General features: G+C 43.5%; 1 protein-coding gene across 1 annotated transcript in view; it reads right to left on the reverse strand.

The window, feature by feature from the left end:
• syt7a (synaptotagmin VIIa) overlaps positions 1–20,622 on the reverse strand; it is a gene marked incomplete at its 5' end in the record, with an annotated part of 89,989 nt that overhangs the window by 33,656 nt on the left and 35,711 nt on the right. Inside the window, 2 exons of the mRNA XM_084059886.1 lie at positions 926–1,002; positions 11,845–11,948. Of these exons, the coding sequence (XP_083916012.1) occupies positions 926–1,002; positions 11,845–11,948 (181 nt within the window). The remainder of the gene's footprint in view (positions 1–925; positions 1,003–11,844; positions 11,949–20,622) is intronic.

Genomic DNA, 20,622 nt, shown 5'->3' on the forward strand with positions numbered 1-20,622 from the left:
CAAAGCTAGAGCAGCGAGGAACAGAGCACAGGGGGGGCAGTGCACAAAGAGGAGTTTAAGCTGAAATGATAAACAGAGAGCACATCAATGCCGCTGGAGCCAGTGAGGAGGGAAATAGTATACACATTCAGAGACCCTGGGGAGCCAAGTAAAAAAAAAAAGGAAAAGAAGCATATCACAGAGCCCCATCCTTCACGCTTGAACCGTCTCCACACAGAGAAAGTTAAATAATATGTAAGCAGAAACAACCCAAAAATAACAAGAGATGACAGAGGTCAAAAGGGCAGTGTAGAGTTGAAGAGGTTAATACAGGCAGTTTGTGGAGTTAGGCATAATTCTTATCGCATTACAAAGCTGACATGTTCTTGTACTAAACTATGAACTTCCTTCACTGAAAGAAGACTGCAGGCACTGTAAGAGGCATTACATGGAAATCCTCCTCAACCTTTCTACAGTACCTGGAGTGGATTAGCAAGGAGGGAAAAACACCCTTCTATAGAGTAAATACAGGGTTGTTTCTGCTCCTGTATTTACCTTAATCAACATCCATTGGCAAGCTTTTCAGAGACTTGGCTAAAGGCCCACACTTAGAGACACTTTCTATCTTACAACTCTAAGATAACAGAGGTGAAGATAACAGCTGTAAGACTCTCTCAGACCAGACGGGAAAAAAAAGAAAAAAGAAAATCACCAACACAGGTAAGATAATGCAGGACCAATCTATAACAATTAAACCACTTTATAATTTAGTTCCGTGTCTACTCTGCTCCCACCCCACCCCACCCCCTTCAGAGATCATGCTCTGATGGAAAACTTCAAAGACAAATGTTGTGTTTTGATTTGCGTATCATGTAATGAGCGGCAGAGCCAAGCAGAGCTGATTATCGTGGGACTGTTCTGTCCCATCTAGTTGCCAGACACCTACTTGATGGCTTTCTTCTCCCCTCGCCCACGTGAAGAATCAGGTGTGTCGGCCGTCTCCACCCCTGGCTTCCTCTTCCCCTTTGAGCCAAAAAGGATCGAGAGGAGATATGAGAGAGAGAGAGAGAGAGAGAGAGAGAGAGAGAGAGAGAGAGAGAGAGAGAGAGAGAGAGAGAGAGAGAGAGAGAGAGAGAGAGAGAGAGAGAGAGAGAGAGAGAGAGAGAGAGAGAGAGAGAGAGAGAGAGAGAGAGAGAGAGAGAGGTGGTGGTGATAAGAGAGGATGGGAGGGTGGGGAGGAATAAAGAACAGTTAGCTTACATCCATCATCTTTGAAGCCATGTTTTTCACTATGCTAATTTCAAGTGTAAATGCTACCGCTATTATTAAATGAGCTGTGTGGGGTCAGTCCTCCACCTGATGGGTCTCCTGATTACTCTCATCAAAGTCAAATCAAATATGAATTGGAGAGTCCTTCCCCGACTATGACTACAGTATCGCTCAGTAAGGCCCTGAAATCCACAAGGCTAGCGGAGAGAAGGCTCTGGAGAGTCCTGCACAAGCTTGATTTCAACCACCCGGTGCATCACCTGCCGTAACCATGGCAATAATGGCAAGACTTTGAAGAGTGAAGTCCATGGGGAGCTTTGTACTGGAAAAGCTCATTACTGTTAAAGGTGCTTCACATGTGTCACAGTGCAAACAGTGTTGCCATGTTTGCTTATTATCCAAAGTCCAAAGTTGCTTAGGACTTGTTTTTCTGTAAAGTCGTTGTGGTTGTGGTATTCTGGGCTTGTTTCTAAAGTGTAGTTGCTGAGTTTGTTGTATAAACAAGGGAACCAGGAGACCTGGTACTGCCAGACCCCAGGTGGTTGAAATCTGAATGGCTGGACTTCGCATGACGTGTGTGCAGAGGAAAGGAGGGACACAAAAGGAGGAAAAGAGGGACAGACCGACCGACAAAGCCTCATGTAGGCCAACCCCTTGGGTCTGGCAAACAGTGGTTTGCTTTTTCATGTCAAGGACCCCCAAATTGACAAATACACCTGCGGACCCCCTTTTTACAGTTTACAGCATTTAGCATTTAGCAGACACTCTTAATCCAGAGCGACTTACAGTAAGCAAGGACACAAGATAATACATCATAATACACATAATACACCAAATGCATAAAAATAGTAATCTAATAATAAAGTAATACATAAGTAAACCAACAATCTAATAATAACTAATACACATGTAAACCAAGAACCCATCATCAGCCTACATTGAAACTATACACACTCGTTATGCCGATTAATTCCTCCCCATACACATCTCTGTGTTGTCACTGCTGTTGCACCCTACTGACTCACCTGACAGTGAGGAGCCCCCACCGGGAGGATGTAGGGCCTTCGTCCTACTCCTCCCGCCCAACACTCCCCGCTGACAGGTGCCGCCCCAGCCCGTAGGAGTACATGCAATGACCAATAGCACCCTCCCCGCCCGGCTTCCCTCCCCCGAACACGGGCCAATTGTACAACAAAGCCGGATGCACCACGGTGGATTGAACCCACAACCTCAAAAAATTGAAAATAAAATCAATATTTTTCAAAAATAGATGTACAAGCTCGCAGCGCAGCACAAGCCGAATAGCCAACATACTGTATAAATGGATAAAGTGGTTAAAAATGATTGTGATATTATATTAACTGACTTAATAAGTCAAAACTGGTCCTGCCCTCTTCAACACCCTGCCTGCTTCCCTGAAAGTGATGCTCTGATACACATGTAGGATGGACAGAGGTCCTCCATCACACAGAATAAAGTACAAAACACCTGGCCTGTTCCTCTGGCTCTTGTTGTATAATTGGATATTTTCTTGGCTGAGAGGATATTAGCTACTGAAGAGACTGCTAGTTGTGTGGTCCTCGAGCTGAAGGCTGGAGGAAGAGGGCTGGATCCTCCATACTGAATGCTTTCCTCTCTACAGTGCATTAGACTGGGTGGGTGGCCTTCAGGGAGAGTAGCTCCACGACTGGCTTGTCCAGACCTGCCCAATGACCACACTGAACAACAAACAGCAAGCAGAGGACCTCTGCCGTTACATTAATGACAAGTCAGATCAGCTCCTGGCGACACCAGCAGCAAGGACGCCCCAATGAGCATCTGTAAAAGCTCTGTTCACACAAAACAACCAAGTCACTGCACACCCAAACACACAGAGCCAGACAGCTAGCATTGGGAAAACATGCACAGATGATAATGGAAATCATCCAAAGGTTATGTATGAGCCAAAATTGAGAAATTGAGCTGATCTGAAATCCGTTTATGATACATGGATAAGTCATGAATATGGTTGTGACGGCTTATAGAAATGCAAATTGCGCCGCCGCCTGCAGACATTCAGCATACGGCAAGAGAGCTCCAGCACACTGTAGAGTTGTCAAGTGTACTGCGAGATGAGATGATGACAGTCTCCATATTGTTTTCAGTCCACAGTCCACGCCGTGGATGTTGCAGGCTTATTGTTAGACCTGTTAAACAGACATGACTGACAATAGCGTGCCACAGAGAAAAATTATATCAGTCACGCGCATGAAGGAAAACAAAGCCAGAGAGCGCACATCTATTGTATAATCAGTGTCAACCTGAAATAGAACAGTCAACACTGAGTCAATGCTGTGCCCATAGGAAAAACACACTCTGAACATAGTTTAAACAGCTGCATACACAGAAGTGTATTCAATGACTCTCAAATGATCGGCAACAGAACACTAGCTTGCATGGAGCAACAGCACGATTTCCACTAGTGAGCTTTTCTCTTTAACTTGCCTTAACCCATTCAATCCGGGAAAGCATCTGTCATTTTAGATTTGAGCTATAGCCATTATTTTATACTTTGGCTATTCAAAATAGCAGATATACAAGCTCATAGGGCGGCACTGAGCTTGTAGATCTGCTATTTAAAAAGAATCATGAACATTTGTGAAAATCTTTGAATATATATATTTTTAAAGTGAACATTTATAACTCAAATCTTTGCTTATGGGGGTCCCTGGAACTAAATATTTTGAGATGGGGGTCCGCGACCAAATACATATCATTTTGGGGGTCCTTGACATGAAAAAGTTTGAGAACCCCTGATATTATAGCAACATACGTTTTTCAGAAAACCGTTCAGTAACAAATACAGAATGGTTTGTGATTATGTCAACAAGAGGGAAATGAGAAAAACTAAAGGAGTTGAGGTGCTAAAACATTACCTGAGCCTTCAGGTAATGTTTTAGCACCTCAACGGGGAGAGTCAGTGGGGCAGAGACGGTGCGCGGCCAGCCAGGGCCCGCCCCCAGCTGGGCTGCGTCATCGATGGGCGCTACCTGCCAATCTATCAGTGGAATCAACCTGAAGTGAGCGCACCTGTGTTGCCCAGCTGGGGAGCGCACAGACAGACCAAAAGCACCGTCTCTGCCTCAGTATGGCCTGACTGACTCTCCACGTTGACCAGACAGGTGCACAGGCGGTAAGCGAACCTCCACTAATTCTCCTCCTCATTGCTTGGTGTTATATAACTCGGAGTCTAATTGCTATATATTTCTGTTGGCAACATAGGACCCGACACTGTTTAAACGGAATGTTCATGGACTGGAACCCCACGCAGAGCGCGTGAAGGAGAAACGCATGAACAATTAAATGACACAGAGCCCCGACGAGGTGAAAAGTTTGTTTATTAATTTATGATTTGAAATGTCTTCACCAAACGGCACCAGGGGTTTCCCCCCTGTGGACGTGCCATTATTTGAATAAAACGCCCTGTGAGGCCTTCACAAATACTGTCTCCGAGTGTTGGTTTGGTTCAGTCTTCACAATAGTTACCAGTCAATCCAGTTGTGTCCTTTATGTGTGCGGTGCTCAGAATTCCAAAAGTCAAAATTTGTATCTGGGATCAAGTTGACAGGCACTTCTATATCAATGTGCAGATGTCTGCACTGTACCTAATGCCTGTTATGCTCTGCATTCAAATTCCTAGAGCATAACGTCATTACATTAGCATGTCAGATTGATATTTGTTCAAGATTGTAAGTCGCTAACGGATCACTCCACATCAAGTCGCATCACTCCACATCATTATCATTGAATCTGAAAGATGCGCAGACATACACCACCCTGACTTTACTACATACATAACATAATGTATTTTATATACTATACACGTACATAGATATGTTGAATAGTTTATTTTAGTTTTAGAAGCGCAAACTAAGAATGTCATTGTACAGTGTAACCTGGTTCTGCATAATATGAGTATAAAGGACTTGAAACCTGAAAAGGAAAATGTCCTTATGCATTAGAAATACAACGCTAGTACTGAACTTGTGGATAATTCCTGATGACGCAAGAACAAGTTTTCAAGGGAAACTCGTGTATTATTCAACAGAATCTTAACATTTTTAGGAACAGATCAAATATATGGGATATGGGCTGAAATAGAGAGGGCTGTATATTATTTTGTTGCTGTCGAGTCCAAAACCGTTCCATAGCAGATGTACAAACTCACAACAATGGATCTGCTATTTTCACTACTTTAGTTTTTTGTGCGACTCTCGTTGAAATATGGAGATATGAGGTTTCTGCCCGACAGCAACAATGTACAGTAAGTGTGTGTGTGTGTGTGTGTGTGTGTGTGTGTGTATCACACCTACACCCCACCACCAATCCGACCATATATGGAGATCTCTGTATCTATCAGTCCTTGTATCTGTCAGTCTTCACAAACCTGATACGCCCATATATATATACACAGAGAGAGAGAGAGAGAGAGAGAGAGAGAGAGAGAGAGAGAGAGAGAGAGAGAGAGAGAGAGAGAGAGAGAGAGAGAGAGAGAGAGAGAGAGAGAGAGAGAGAGAGAGAGAGAGAGAGAGAGAGCGAGCAAAGGGGGGGAAAACTAAAAATAGAATGCAAAATAAAAAAGGGAGGCAGCCAGCAAGATGAGAAATACAAGTAGAGAGGAAGATGGCAGGCGAGACAAAGGGATAGAGGACAGATGGGAGGGACAGGTGTGAAAAGTGAAATGGTGAGGTGAGAAAAAAGAATGAATGACAGGAAGTCCCAGGTGAGTCAGTTGAGAAAACCGGCATTCTCTCTAGCCTGCTGGGAGGGATTCAAACACCCTGTGATGGCTATTGATTGAGTCTCATGATCCTCATGGCCACAGGACGTCCGCACGCACCCACGCACACGCACACACACACACACACACACACACACACACACACACACACACACACACACACACACACACACACACACACACAATCCAAGCCCCACACCCTAACCCTAATCCTTATCTCGTACACATTAACTGGTCAATTTGGTGGGGGGGGGGGGGGGGGGATGCAAAGAGGAGTGGTGGGAATTTTGACCCAGAGCACAAACACAAAGACAACAAACGAATAGCTTAAATTCAGCAACAAGTCCCATGTATGAGGGTCTAACCGTTAGACTCTAGCGCAAGGACATGGAAGAGTGCGCATTTTTGCATCTCATTCTCCACTCAAATACCCTTGAAACCACTTAAGTCTAATTTAAACCAGTCATCTTCATCAGCAAGGGGGCATGATTATTCACTGGCATCTGGCTCTGAGCCATGGGATTCAAAATAGCTCCAGCCAATATGATGATGAAGCAATTACGAGAGAACTAAACCCAAATCACAGCAAGCCCCATCTTGAAAACTCCTCACACTTTTGAACAAAGCCCATTAGAGCATGATATTCGAGCGACAGCTTTGAAGCAGGGAGCATTACAGCGAAAAGCTTCAATGCTGCAAAGTTACAATCGTGGACAGTGCTACTGAGGGTGTTGTTGGAGAAGAGTAAAATACGAAAGATGTGCAACCACCACTCTCTCTCTCTGGCTCAATTGGCAGTGTGCTTCCGTTTCGACGCCACAGCTGTGTTTGTTTGTAGTGAGCAGGCCTCCATGCTCGCTCAATATTACCCACATCAAGCTGTAATTAGCCAAGAGTGCTCCATTAAAAAATCATCGTCCGAATACTAAGTCATCGGTCGATCATTAAAATGAACTCTGTGTATGTACTGTATATGTCAAAACAATGTCTTATCTGTGTGCGTCATTGTCACATACACACTATCGGGACTGCCTAAGGGCTCTAAATACAGGACAACATTAGATTTAAATTAGATTAAACATTTTCTGTATAGTATGTGACTAATATGTAACAGGCCAGGGGCCTTACATCCATAAAATATTGAATTGAATATGCTAATCAACGCATGGAACTTTGAAATGATGTAGCTTACTGTTCTCTTTCCTCTCCCTTCACCATCATGTAGTGACAACTAAAATATTGGCATGTTCACTGTTGATACAAGGCTGATAAGAGACTGAAGCAATGATCTGCTCGCTCCCAATCGGCGTGGGCTTCTAGGGCTTCTACTGGTTCTACCGAGTGAAGAAGCGTTTGCGGCCAATAGCAGTTGTTTATGGTTTCATTTCAGGACCAAGCAAGTATAAAACAAAAGAAAAGGAAGCGCTGCCTGGGTTCAATCACAGTGTCTCAAAACAGGTGCTCTTCAGTGGAAGAGGTATAGGAATAGAAGCAAAGGTTAAAAAGTAAAAGTTCTGCCTGTGGTGAGGCAGACTAGGGAAAAAATACTGAGGCACTCCATCTTCAGGTGAAAAATATATTAATTTATTTTAGCAGATGAGCAAGGCAACAGCTGACCGACGCGTTTCGACACGTAGGTCTTCAACAGGGTCTTGTACAGCAAGTACTCTGACAACAGGTACAACAGCTGTTGGATACAATGGTGGGGCATGCATTCCTAATTGGCATTGTTCCCAACTGACATCTTTCCTGACTTGTGTGGTCCCCCGGTCTAGTCCTAGTAATACGCAGTGTATTTCCTGAGGCAGGCACAAGGGAGAACAACCAAAGAATGAAGACCTTTCTCCTGTGACCTTTACCAGGAGACGCTGGGGATCGAACCGGAGACCTTCCAGCTCCCAGACTGCTCAGGCTCTCTAAAGGCATGCTGGGAAATGTCAAGCACATTATATATGTGTAGTTAATGTGGGTCTGTAATACACAATACTTATCAGTAAAAACAAAACACTTACCGGTAAGTGTTTTGTTTTATTTATTGTATTGCTTTTATTCAATACTGTACTGCAGATTGTACTCTTTCTTTAAAATAATAATAGTTTGATCACAAAGAATTAAAGGGATAGTTCAGCCCCAAAATGACTTTTTTTCTATCGATTAGTCACCCCATGGAGACTTCAATTCATGGATATTTTTTAGTTTTTGTCATATTCCTAAGCCATTAATTTGATGACCTGCAGCGGTTCCGTTAGGAAGAGTCTCCTTTGTATCTCCTACCGGAACCGCTGCCTACCAGTCTGCTGGTCATCAAATTATTGGCTTAGGAATGCGACAAAAACAAAACAATACCCATGAATTCAAGTCTCCATGGGGTGACTGATCGGAGAAAAAAAAAACATTTTAATCCCTTTAATTCCCTTTAATTCTTTGTGATCAAACTTGTATTATTATTTTAAACAAAGAGTATAATCTGCAGGACAGCATTGAATAAAAGCAATTAGTAATTTTTTGGGTGAACTATCCCTTTAAGGTTTTAACTGGTTTATGTTGTAGTGTGCTTTTACATAACGAGAAGCAGGAAATAACTGGTGGGTAAAACCAGCTAACACCTTGTCTATAGCCTATGCGTGACCAGCACAGCACATGAATATGTATCACATACATACATTATACATCTATAATGGGCTGTCTCTACTAGGACTTGAAAGAACCGTATGCCTGTTTATGCAAATCCTACTGCACATACAGTACCGTCTATTCATGTCTAGCGGGAATAGAGTATTCAGCAGATAAAGAGATAAAGACAGCTGGGTGGGTGGATACACGTTGTTTGTGGACCCCGATGAGGTAGTAGTAAAAACATACTTCATTCCCGAAATTTGTTAAATTTGCCCGGCTGTTAGTTACACACAGCCAGTGGTGTAAAGTAACTAAGTACATTTACTGAAGTACTGTATTTAAGTACAATTCTGAGGTATTTTTACTTTACTGGAGTATTTGAAAATAGCCGATCTACAAGCTCACAACGCGTCGCGATGTGTCGCGTTGTGAGCCAGTCCTGCAATCAATATGGTGAGCAGAATTATGCTTTTTTGTTGACGGCCAGGACACCATTGCAAACGCACGGTTACCACGGTATTAATGACTGCATCTTATCACAGTTCTCCTATAGCACTCCCTCACATTAAGCGGTGCCACATTTAATGTGGTTTCACAAAAGCACGTGGCTGGCATTTCTCCCACAGCGAGTGGTCTGGAGACTTAACAGGCTTTAATTAACTTCTTAATACCATTCAGGACAACCCACAATGACCAATGAGCCAGACCAAGATGTGTCGATATGAGAGGAAGAAAAGAAAATGAGGAGGAAGGAGGGAGGCAGGGGGGAAAAAACTAAACATCAAACGCGCTGGAGATATAGAACCAACGCCGTCTTGTCCATGGGAAACGGGACAGTTGATAGTGTGGCCTTGGCGGGGTCATTAGGCCAATACAATGTCACCCTGTCTCAGGCCGTCCCTGTGGCTGTTGGCTGCCGCGAGGCGCTGTCACAGGATGGAAATAAGATCCATTTACAGCCGTACTCTGGAGAGGACCTCTGGGACTCTCCAAGGTGCAGGGAGCGGAGCAGGCTCCTCTTCACAGCAGAAGACAGGGTGTGTGATTCACTGCTCCATTTACTTTAATGTGGAATATTGAATGTAACGTCTGATGTTCCGGCAGGGGTGAAAACATCGTGGGACTCCAACCGCACCTCTGTCCCGTTTCAGCACAGACCATTTCCTCCCACTTGTTCATATAGGGTCTAACTGCATAAACGAGGGATTATGGTGAGGGGAAAGCCCAACTGGCCGATGAACCACTTGAGCTCTATACTTCGTCTTACAAAGAATAGCGGAGACAACAGACCTACAAGCTCAGGGCAATGCATTGCATCATGACACGTCGCATGGGGTGGTGTGTTGTGAGCTTGTAGATCTGCTATTTTGTGCTGTTTTTGAACATTTTGAAAATTAAAAAGAAAAACCTAGACCGATACCCGTTTGGATCGATGCCCCTCCGGTTATGCAATACCTGTTGTACCCAATCGATGTACATGTTGTTGTGAAGTACCCAGCACTATGATGTGATATCGATAACATCAGGTATCTCCATATATGGGCAAAAAGGCACACAGGCACATTATGAAAAGCCCAAAATAGAGATGTCAGAGTTAATGTGATTAATCACTGTTATGATGTACAGAGCCTGTAGTGTGTGGAGGCTGTTGTAATGGATATAGTATAGTAGAGAGCACAGGGAGTAGAGGAGAGCTGAGCCAAGAAGAGCGTTTTAGGAATTGATGCTGAATGGGTGGATTAATAAAGGCTAATACGTAATGATAGCTTTATTAATTATGCAGAGGAGACAATGGATTTGCCTAAATGATTTGGGTATATTTATCTCCCAAGTTACAGACAGGCATTTCTCCAATCCAGCATCAGCGCAAATAACAGTCATTTGCGTTAAGTGCTCTAGGGAGCCTCCAACTTGGCATCTGCCCTTGCATTGTTGAAGGAGACAAATACATAATGGGGAGAACTATGTAGGAGGGCCAATATATACACTTGAAACCACTGACCTATGTTGCTGAGTCGTAGTACAAGCTCGGGATAAATCAGGAATCAATTATCTTTAAAGGCATGGAAATCTAAAAGGAATCAGCTAAATTATTATATGGCACTCTGTTGTACAGCTCTATCCGCCTAATGAATGGCTGCCTCCCTTTAATCAATCACATTTCATACCACATAATCAGCATCGACATGCCCTCCAACAGAGGTCAGCCTACTCATTCTGTTTCCTGTTTCCAGTGAATGGAGTCAGATTGGGCTGACTTGAGTGATACTGCTTCACTACAAGTGCTGTAATCTGGTAAAGTACATACTGTACTGCACTATAAGTATATTATCATGCTCTAAAAGCTACACTGACCCGGTGATAGTATTTCATAAGACTTATTGCAGTGAAGATGTATTGCTGAAGCTGTTGTAGCCACCACACACCGCTGCAACAAAAGCAATTATTTTTGTCTGTGTCTTGTATAACCACTTAAACCACTAACACTGTATTTCATTGACCGTGTCCCCCAGGGTTCTACTTATTCCCCTCTTTTCTCCCTCTACACCAAATCTCTTTACCGAAAATAGCCGATCTACAACAAGCTCACAACGCGTTGCTATTTTCGGCGAATGTTCCCTTATTTTTTCACAGAATGTCCGCCTATTGTGACATGCTCAGTATAGGGATGCTAGGGTTCATGTGGTTAATTGCTGACTGCAAACAGAAGCCTCTGTTTTTGCAGTGGGAAAGGACAATATTTGCACATTATTTGCACAATTCATGGCATTTGCTGATATTTTCTTTCTCTGTGCTGCACTGCATAAGTAATCATTTTTCTGCGAAAAACACAGTAGAAAAATGTTTATTAAGGTTTCTGAACATGAAAGCATGTTTGGATGAAAGCAAATGTGACTTGGAGGAATATTTGCTCCTGAATTTGTGTTGTGGCTTCTTACGTTATTGTTATGCTGTGTGCGTGTGTGTATTGTCGCACACTCATGCATATGTATGGCTTCTATGTACGTATGTGGGCATGTGTGTACGTGTGTGATTGTGCGTGTTGGTGTGTAGCTACGAGTACAGTGTGTTTGATTTGTATGTACAGAACATGGGTGTGTGTGTGTGTGTGTGTGTGTGTGTGTGTGTGTGTGTGTGTGTGTGTGTGTGTGTGTGTGTGTGTGTGTGTGTGTGTTTGCATGAATTTGTGTGGAACTCACCAGCTTGCGTTGACACCAGCCACAAACGCCACATAGAGCCACGAGCCAAACGGCACACACTGTCACTGCTAGGGAGACCAGGAACACACTGAGCGACACTGAGCCTGGACACACGCACACACGCACACACACAGTGAAAAGGGACAGAAAAAGAAAACGTGAAAATCCATGCATTTTTCCCATTGTGTAGCCAACATTCACAGGAATTTGGTGACAGTTGAGTCCAGAGCGTTGCTGTGTGACTGTAAGCCACTGTAAATCACGCCATCAATGGGGTAAACCCTGACATCGACACATCTCCTGCCTCCATGTTTAATTGAATGGCCTTTCGGGGGCGACGGCTTTCTCTTTTTTTTTAACCTTCTATCATTAGCGGCTGACAAGTACAACAGCACCTTCCGTCCACCCTGCTACCAGAACATTTGCCTTTACAATAGTGTGTGCGCGTGCGTGTGTGTGTCTGGGTGTGCATGTGTGTGTTGGGGGGGTGCCATCGCTAACCATCGCTCAGTCACGCACTCGTCACTGTCAGGGTGTCACAGCTTGTTAAGTGACAGGCTGAAAGTGAAGGGAGGAGAGGAGAGGAGGGGAGGGGAGGGGAGGGGAGGGGAGGGGAGGGGAGGGGGGGGGGTGCTGTGGCTGACAATACATGAGAGTACATGATTAATGATATCACTGGATGCCCAGCCAGAGAGCTGGTGCAGGAGAAGGGTAGTAAAAAAAACGTAATTCAGTAAATTGGGTGCGAGTGTGCCTCTTTGAGCGTGTGTGTGTGTGTGTGTGTGTGTGTGTGTGTGTGTGTGTGTGTGTGTGTGTGTGTGTGTGTGTTGAACACAGGCACCTCTGTGCCCATGCATCTGTCTACATGTTGTGCATAAATCTAAAACTGACTACCCATGCCCGCCCAGTTCAGCTTTTTAGGCTGCAATTCTACCACATTCGACCAGCCTACCTATTTATTTACACACACGAACGCACACGCACACGCACACACGCACACACACACACACACACACACACACACATAATGTGAGAGTGCAGAAACTGGTTACTGGTAAACAGCCTCACCGAGTCCTGCTAATAGACACAGTGGGGAAGACTCAGTAATGTATTCATATCTCTCATGAGTCTCATTTGCCTTCCGCCATTCTCTTCTGTAAATATATTGGTGTCAGGACAAATGTGTGTGTTGTGTGAGTGACAAACCCTGACAAACATCCCCTTCCTTTTCAATAACCAGACTTGTCTTTTCGCTCCCACACCATTGCTTTCCCTTCCTCTATTATTGTCACAAGGTCCACTGCCTTTTCCCCCCCCCATCTTGCCTTTCTTTTTATACTCCACCTTGGCCATGACATGTCCACAGGGTTCATGCATGGTCGCTCAGAGGACGAGTGGTGGTGGGCAAGGACTTGGTTCATGTGGATAGCCAATTTGTGGAATGATGCTATGTACAGTAACACTGGACCTGCAGGTATAAGGGTACCAGCAGGATTATATATAAACCTGCTGGTATAAACCTGCATGCATATACTGCAATTACAGACCTGGCTGTTGGCTGCTAACGAGAACACCTGTGTGCTGCCCACTGGTGGCCAGTAGCAGGCCGATTAACATGACGTCAGTGAAGGTCACAGAGGCAGTGGCTGACTTCCTGAGTCCTGAATGACGAGCGTTTCTATTCAGAGAGGCCGACTAGACTACATGCTGTGCTGCCTTGTATCCACAGAGAGGTCAGTGAAGGTGAGTCCATTAGTGTTGGAGGACGACAGGCGAGGGTAGCGACGAATATTGAATAAGAGATGCCGTTAAGGGTAGCATGGCGGCTCAGGTCAGGAGTGACTCTGTGATGGATGTCCGACAATGACCGACATGAGGGGTTTTGAAGAGCATGGAGTTGGGTGTCCGAGTCCTAACTGGGACACCAGTGGCAGTGCGAGGGACTGTCCCCTCTCCCAAAGCTGGTAATGGTGCTCATGCAGAGATGATGTAAGGCCCTGCCTTCTGTATTCGTCCTGAAGGTCAGAGAGGGGAGGTAGTGGTGGCGGTGGCAGTGGTGGGTGGTGGGGGCACACACAGGGCCTGGTTTATGATCTGTGTCAGTCACGAGAGCAAGGGGAGAGCAAAGCATCTACAAATAAAAATGCACCAACCAAAGAGGCCACATTCCTGCATTCAGTATTGGTCAACTTGATGCTTCTCCTCTCCCACCCCCACACACCATGGAATGGAGCATTCATTTATAGGGCTATACAGGGCACCATGTACACTGGGTATGCTGAGGTGTAAAACACGAAATGTAGCCTGTATGCTTATTTCAAGTGTTCGAGAGATATGCAAATCTCAAGCACGTTTAACATAACTTATGTTATGTGCAAGTCTATGCTGCGTCCGGCAATCAGAGCTCTTGAGTGATTTATTTTTTCCTCACCTCTTGCATAAAATACAACATTTTAGCTTTAAATAATCTCTGTGGGGTGAGACCATTGTGGGGTGTGGGGTGTTTGTGTGCTGTGAGTGTGTGCTCTCTGTGTGTGCGCTCTCTCTCGCTGTGTGTGTGTGTGTGTGTGTGTGTGTGTGTGTGTGTGTGTGTGTGTGTGTGTGTGTGTGTGTGTGTGTGTGTGTGTGTGTGTGTGTGTGTGAAATAACAGGAAATTGATTAATCAACATGCAATAAGATAAGGAATGATATGAAGTCTAAAACAGGACACAGGAGAAGCACTTCTGAATGGAAACAGCTGATGAGGCTTTTGATCAGACGGCTTCAGAAATCGGAGCTCTCTTCAACCTGAAAGTGGCTTGCTTACAGTTCTGTGAATAGCACTTCTATATGCACTGAAGAGAACATAGAGTTAAGTAGTGCCACACACTGACAGGTGAGCGTTGAGATTGACAGTGTAAATGAGCTTTTCATTTGCATTTCAAAATAGGAGATGATGAGAACTTGAGCAAGGCCCTGTGACCAATTCAGGTAAAAGAGCAGCTGGGAATTAATAGAGGGTTCTGTGACCGTTATACTGTAGGTATGGATGGCCTTTGAGCAAACAGCAATGCAGCACGTACGGTACATGTACGTATGATATGGTTTGGTTGATACAGCATCTTAGTCCCTTGGTGTAAATTACCCCTACTGTGTCCGCCTTTGAAATACTGTATATATATATATATGTTTTGAATAAAGTATCCCAGATTGAGTCGGGGCTCATCTTAATACAGGCTGTGGCATTAGAATGTGAAGGGCCTGCCAGGTGATGCAGAGTCTAACCGCAGGTGTGCTGTGTAGGTGATGTGGCCCACCACATGCAGCAAGACCCCAAGACCCAAGACGAGCAGAAACCGAACAGTCCTCGACTCCTCGGGGACAGGGGGGATTGTTAATTGGACAGGCGGAACCGGTGCAGTGTCCACTCAGCAAAGCTGCCACGCCACATCTCCACGCTCGGACTGAGTCGGAGACACAAAGCTCATATAGCCAAATCACCGTCACGCTGTCCTCCTCCCTGCCCTAGAGGCCGGCCGCTGCCATCTTTGTTATGAGCTTTGATTAAAGTAAACGCTATGTGTCACTCAACTGTCACTATATAGTATATGCTGCACTCTCGGGGCGGAAGACATTGCATGTAACCAATGACATGCTAATTATTTTCTTTGAACTTTCTTTTACAGCATGGTGTCGGCTAAACTACCTGGAACAGGGTTTGCTGTACGATAAAATAAGATCATATAGGATAAGATAAACCAAACCTTTATTAATCCCCAAGGAGGAATTCAGGTGTAGCAACGGCAAACAGAGTGAAACACAGGGTTACGAGTAAGAGATAAGAGCCAAACCAAGATAGATAAGCATAAAAAATAAAATGATATCGTTAGACTTACATTCTGACGCTAGACATCTGCACTGGGTCTCTGAATGAATGATTTATCATAAGTAGAGTCTATCAATTACCAATGTATATATGGATGAATATACACTTATGGCCAATGAATATATGAATGAAATGCCTCCTCAAGAGTAGACCTATCACAGTGCATGGCACTATATGACATTGCATAACAGAAGCACCTCTGGCTATTAAAGCTTGAAATGCCTGGTGAAATAAGAGTGAAAGTGAAAATCATACAAATCTACTTGCTCAAAGTGCCTACAATGGCATATAAAAAACACGGTGAAGCAGCATTCTGCTTCTACGGGTCGACGGCTTGGAATAAACTCCCATTACACCTAAGACAGGCAGCCTCTGTAGAGGTTCAATACCTATTTCTTCACTCTTGCTTTTAGTTGATTTGTTGTTATTCATGTCCTCACTGTTTTGCCTGACTTACTGCCTTTTTTGCTATTATTTTAATGTTGTTTTATGCTTTTGCTTTTCTTTTTTGCTTTATTGTTAAATTATTTGTACTTTTTCTGTAAAGCACTTGTGCTTGATTCTTGCTCTGTAGAGCACTTTGAGCTGCATTTCATGTCATGAAAGGTGATATACAAATAAAGTTAAAGAGGTGGTGCCATGGTTTTGCACTTTTTCTGTTTTTCATGTGTCTATGAGGTTGATAGAACTTCATTAAGCTCCCTGGTGGTGTTTTTATGGTGTTTTATGTCTTCTCTGACTATTTTGAGTTTCTTCCTGGAGGCTGAAACCTTGAGGGTCAAACGTGCCAATAGAGTAAGTAAAATGATACCCTCCCCCTTATTATCATAACACAACAGGTGTGGGCATGAGGAGGAGGAGGGACTAGGACAGGTGGGTGGTGCTGAGGTGGTGGAGGAGGTGCTAAGGCGAGAACCAGGTATACTTAATGAACGTGTCCACATAAAAAAAACATTTTAACACTTTCTATACACTTTTTTGAAAAAAATCTTCCTCCTAGTATAACCATAATACCTGATGATTATGTTTGGGGGGGGAGGGGGGAGGGGGGATCACTGAAAATCACGGCACCCGTCTTTAACTATTATTATTATTACTACTTTGTTCTTATGAAGCATTTTTGTTGTTATTGCTGAACTATAAACATAGATATTTCCATTTGGCCAAATGAGGCATAGACCATCACCACACTACATGCACAAAAGCAGCCAGCCTGTACAGTGCAGATTCATCTTTGAACACCACATTGTGACTACATCTCTTCATTCACAACTAGCACAGATAGTAAATATTAACTATGGCTTAAGTTGGACAGGAAGCCCATAGCTAAAGTTGGCCACACCAGCACTGGACTCTATGGACCCTATTTAGATGATCTATGGCTTGGCTCTAGGCACAAAGAGGTTGTATTAAGTCTTTGAATTACTCATGGGTGTGTTTTGAGCATAACATACATTTCTCACCTTCTCCCTTTCAGGAAAAGGTGCGCTTGAGCTATAGATACATTGCTATTTACTGTAAATAACGGATTTACTCTGCGGAGGAAAAGTGAAAGTGTGCGACCCTTTAGCAGTATTAATAATGTCAGACACATCCGTGATATGTTGACAAATCAACGTAACTCTTTGCCTACCACCGACGAGATTTCGTGTCAGATTCTCCCAAGGCACAGCCTGCCACTGACAAAAATGACGACTGACGCGTCTTCAGTGGTTTTCCACCAGATGGCGCTGTTCGCTACCCTATGAATGAGGCTTTCACTGCCAAATGACGACAGACCCGGAATAGACGTATTTTTTTTTTTAAACTGCTCATTTACTTCCTGTTTATTTCCTGTGGGAAAATGGCTATACTGTATCTCTGTTCCTCTTGCTTTACGGCAAAAACAAGGCAAATTCAACTGGCCACAGCTATGCAAAGGATTACCGCGACCGAATAAAAACTTTTTTCGAGACTCCCGAGACCACCGGTGCGTGTAATGAGGCGATCTCAGTGAGGACGGCGATCACGGATAATATTCCATGATTTTTCAAAGGTCAGTAAAATCGCTCGTTTTCAGTAGCGTCCCACTATTACACTATTACTCTGGCAGTTAAAGAGGTAGGGAAGTGACTATTTAAAACAAAAAGTTTTTTGTAAAAAATGAAATCAAATAAAAGAAGTCAAAGCTCTATATTCTGATAGTACTCATTGCTATTGAGTGTTTCTTCAATAACAGGGTCTCCCCGTCTCTCCAGCTCTTTAATAAATAGAAAATAAATGTTCAGGTGCGTTGCAAATTGATTTATTGATTGAGACTTTATTGAAATTGAATTCAAAAGGATAAAAACACGTTAAAGCCTGGAGGCTTGTTTCCATGGTGATCCTTTGGGCAAAGGGATGCAGGGTGCACAACGATAGCTAATCAGCCAATCAGGAGAGTACCCATTTATCAGCTTCAATTTTATAGTGTTGCAGTTTCAATTTTGTCTGCTCATTTCTTTGTGTCATCACTTCCAATCACTTGTTAAGCCTGTATCCTGGATGTGTTCTCTCTCCTGATTGGATAACATTGTTATCCTGGCCTGCAAATGCATTTTCTATTTACCAAAGAGCTGGAGAGACAGCGAAATCCCTGTTAGACCTACTGAACAAACACTATATGAATGATTAGTATAATAACATAGGGATACAGTATTTAACAATTTTAAACACCCCAAAAAATCATCACTTGCCCTACCTTTAATAATCACATTTATTAACCACCAGCTAACCACCAGCTAAAGCAAGTCCGTGCGTCCTTGTGTCGGACCTCTATGGATACTGCCGACTGCCATTGAGCAGAGACAGATAAAGAAAGTTGGGAGGCAACATTCTTACAGCTTGAGAGTTATTTGAAGATATTCTATATACTGTAAGCAATAAAGTGTACAACAGACTATTACTAATTGAAATAAATGTACCCATTTTTTCCCCTTTTCTCTATCCCTCCCTCTCTCACCGGCGCTCGTCTCCGTGCAAAGACAATGGGCAATCACCTAATGCAATATATTGAAAATCTGGATCAGATCGTTAATTTTTTAACCTCAATGCAGAGTCCTGCTTTAGAAATGTCATCTACCATTTTGGTAGATGCATTTTTTTACCATGCTGTTGTGTTGAATTCGATTGAAACTTGATTGAAACGGGTGGACCAGGTGGCGCCTTCCTCCTGTAGCCTAATATTGTCTCATGACCAAGAGACATCTGTGATATCTTGACATATAAATGTAATAGTCACATGCCTCATTTTCAGTTAGGTTGTTTTTTAAACCACTTGCACGAGGGAAGGCAGGCTGCTCCGTGCGTCAGGAGCCCCGAATTTGATGGTGACCTGGCTGCTGAGCATTGCACTTGTCTAAATACAGTAGTAAGGAAATATCTGCACCATCACTGCGCCAGCAGGTTAAGAGCAACATGGAGCTGGTCGAAGCGCAAAAGCTTTTCGACTATTCTCTCTGTGTGTTAGATAGCATTTCGCCATGACATACCTTATTTTAAGACCAACACGCCCAAGATAGGGCCCTATTTAAGACTTGTTTTGTTACAATATTGTATACAGTTTTTTGTCCAGGGATATATTGAATTCCTATTTTCTGGTTCCCTTCTACAAACCTTTTACTGCTTTCATTTCCAGCATTTGTTTCTGAGACTATGTGAGACTGTCTGCTTAATTCAGTGTATCAGCACCAATACTCTTTGGAGGTAAGATGGCAGCAATCTTCCTCCATACCAAATTCATTCCAAAAAGTATTAGTCAAAAGAAAAGAATTAACATAAGGAGACGAGAAAATGAGTGGAAAGGGGAGATGGAGGAAGATGATAATAGCTTGGCCCCAGGTAAATAGTCTAATTGTCAAATCAATCGTTGGGAAGAGTACAGTATTAATCTCTGTGACATTGAGGCATGAAGGCAGAAATTTATTAGAATGAAGGGGGTGGGTGGAGGATTACATAGACCAGTGGTTGTCAAACGTATTCATGTCAAGGACCCCCAAATTAGTAGTGTGTGAAACATGTAGTTGTCCACACACTACTCTACTACACACTACTATTTTCAAATAGCCGACGCATATAGGTTTAAAGTGGTTAAACTGGTGCTACATTAAAGGACCCCTTCGGCCATTTTCCACCTATGCCTAGGTCCTCACTAATGCTCATTATAAGATGGCACCATTTCTGTGTCTCAGAGGATGGCTGTGGGCAGCAAGTGTCATCAAAAAGGTCAACCAAAGAACACGTTTTTTGTATAGGATTTCCTCTCTAGTCAGTAAGAATATCTTGAGGATTCTTACAGGGGCCGTCATCCAAGGTCATTTCAACTATGCATGCTCCTCATGGTACCACACCACCGCTAAGGCCTTAAAAATAAGGCTCCAGACATCCCAAAACAAACTAGGAAGACTACTTCTTGGCCTTAAACATACAACTCATCTAACCCCTGCTCATTTTGCTAGGGTCGGATGGCTCAGGGTTGAGGACAGAGTACGGCAACTTGCAATGGGCCTGGTCTACAAGATACACCACAACATACATACCCATGTACCTGTCAAAGTATTTCAAAAACGTAAATGAAGTCCACTATCATCAATCAACACCAGAGGCAGCTCCACAGATCATGTTCAACCCAGATTTGGCACAAACAAGGGATTGAACTCGTTCTCCTGCTATGCAACAAAAATGTGGAATGCCCTACCAAAAGTAGTGAAGGAGTGTAAAACCCTACTCACTTTCAAAACTGCCCTAAAAAGATACCTTCAGGAGGCTGCAATTCCAAACTGGTTCCCCCTGTAAAAGTCATAATCTAACCCCCCTCCCGCCTCGAACTGTTTACTGTACATATATATATTTTTTGTTTTACCTTTAAACTGTTTATATGATGTTCTGCATAGTA

Source organism: Gymnoscopelus microlampas (genome assembly GCF_963454915.1).
Source record: "Gymnoscopelus microlampas genome assembly, chromosome: 6".
Classification (NCBI taxonomy): domain Eukaryota; kingdom Metazoa; phylum Chordata; class Actinopteri; order Myctophiformes; family Myctophidae; genus Gymnoscopelus; species Gymnoscopelus microlampas.